Source organism: Vulpes vulpes, chromosome 10, assembly GCF_048418805.1.
Source record: "Vulpes vulpes isolate BD-2025 chromosome 10, VulVul3, whole genome shotgun sequence".
In the NCBI taxonomy this organism is placed as follows: Eukaryota; Metazoa; Chordata; class Mammalia; order Carnivora; family Canidae; genus Vulpes; species Vulpes vulpes.
In genome coordinates, this window is record NC_132789.1 from 26,863,796 (window position 1) to 26,865,606 (window position 1,811).

General features: G+C 51.1%; 1 gene segment (V, D, J or C); it reads left to right on the forward strand.

Annotated features, from left to right (window-relative positions):
• The first annotated feature begins 753 nt into the window (after positions 1-753).
• LOC112912264 (probable non-functional immunoglobulin lambda variable 5-48) lies at positions 754-1,271 on the forward strand. The segment is given in 2 exon segments: positions 754-799; positions 919-1,271. Coding segments are annotated over 2 exon segments (399 nt in total).
• The last annotated feature ends 540 nt before the right edge of the window (positions 1,272-1,811 follow it).

Sequence of the window (1,811 nt, forward strand, 5' to 3'; positions counted from 1 at the left end):
CCACAGCATCTCAGCATCAGGCCATCGGGCTTGGAACTGTGTATCTTATCATATATGCTTTAAATACAGTTATTTTCTACACCTGATGGTAAAGTGTGCCCTTTGGTATTAGAGAAGATGAGATAGCTTACTTTTTGATATGGAATCATGCAAAAAATATTGTGCACATAAATTAATGTGAACTGCTTCTTTGCCTTATGCCATTGTGACTTACTACGGTTTCTTAGGGATGATGGACTTTCAGATAGCAGGGGACACATATACTAAGAATTGGACAATGCATGTGTGTACAGACGGGTGTGGTGAGCTGCAGAAACTCTCTGGGCTCTCAGGGCTTTGGGACACATTTAGGACTATGCCTTGTGATAAACAGGGGGTGCTGTGGGATGGCCTGTGGTCCCTACACAGCTGCTTAGTGAGGATCATTTACCCAAGGGACTCTGGGCCTGTGGGCAGGGTTGTGTGAGCTCTAAGGGGACTCAGCAGCTGTGTCCCCTCTGGCCGGCCAGAGTCCCCTGAGCAGGGACTGGTCTCAGCAGGTGCTTCCTCCCAGGGCTCTCCCCAGGGTTGAAGCCACCTCCACCCTTCCCAGTGTGGTGTGAGCTGAGCTCCAGAACCAGGACTCAGGGAGGGGCCAGTCAGTCAATGGGTGGAGCGTATTTGCATGGACAGCCCCTCCTGTGGCAGAGGGTGGAGGAGAAAAGGAGGCCTGGGGCAGCCCAGCCCACAGAGGGGACCAGGGACTGTGTCACCATGGCCTGGATTTCTGTCATCGTCATGTTCCTCTCACATTTTACAGGTAGGGACAGAACGCCTCAGGGAAACTGGACACCCCTCAAAGTCACTCTTCCTGAAGTCAGAATCTTGATAAATTAGTCCTTGTTTCTTTCCCATTAACCACGCTGTCTGTGTCTACAGGTTCCCTGTCCCAGCCTGTGCTGACCCAGCCGCCCTCCCTTTCTGCATCCCTTGGATCAACAGCCAGACTCACCTGCACCCTGAGCAGTGGCTTCAGTGTTGGCAGCTACCATATATTCTGGTTCCAGCAGAAGTCAGGGAGCCCTCCCCGGTATCTCCTGAGGTTCTACTCAGATTCTAATAAACACCAGGGCCCCGGGGTCCCCAGCCGCTTCTCTGGCTCCAAGGACACCTCGGCCAATGCAGGGCTCTTGATCATCTCTGGGCTGCAGCCTGAGGACGAAGCTGACTACTACTGTGCTACAGACCATGGCAGTGGGAGCAGCTACACTTACCCACAGTGTGTCAGATAATGAGAAAGTGAGACAAAAACCCTTCTAACAACAATCCTTGTCCCTGAGGCCTGTTTTACTGAGAAGCTTCTTTTTTTTAAGAGTTTATTTATTTATTCATGAGAGACATACAGAGAGAGGCAGAGACATAGGCAGAAGGAGAAGCAGGTTCCCTGCAGGGAGCCTGACATGGGACTCAAATCAGGACCCCAGGATCACATCCCGAGCCGAAGGCAGACACCCAAATGCTGAGCCACCCAGAAGTCCCTATTGAGAAGCTTCTAATGAATCTCCTGTAGGGACAAACCCTGTGTGGGGAGATCTGTCCTTGAGGAGGGAAGAGTGTCACACAGAATCTGCTGTTGCCTGAGACAGCAGGTGTCCCAGGAGCACACCTGAGGGAAGGATAGAGCCACCTGCTTACGCCCCAGGGTCTGGGATAAATATAAGAAAAAAAAGCAATGTTTTTCACTGTATGTAGGGGATGTGGCCACCACCAATATGATCAAATTGTCAACATTTCCATCACCTGCTGAGGAACCCTTGACATACCAGCAATCT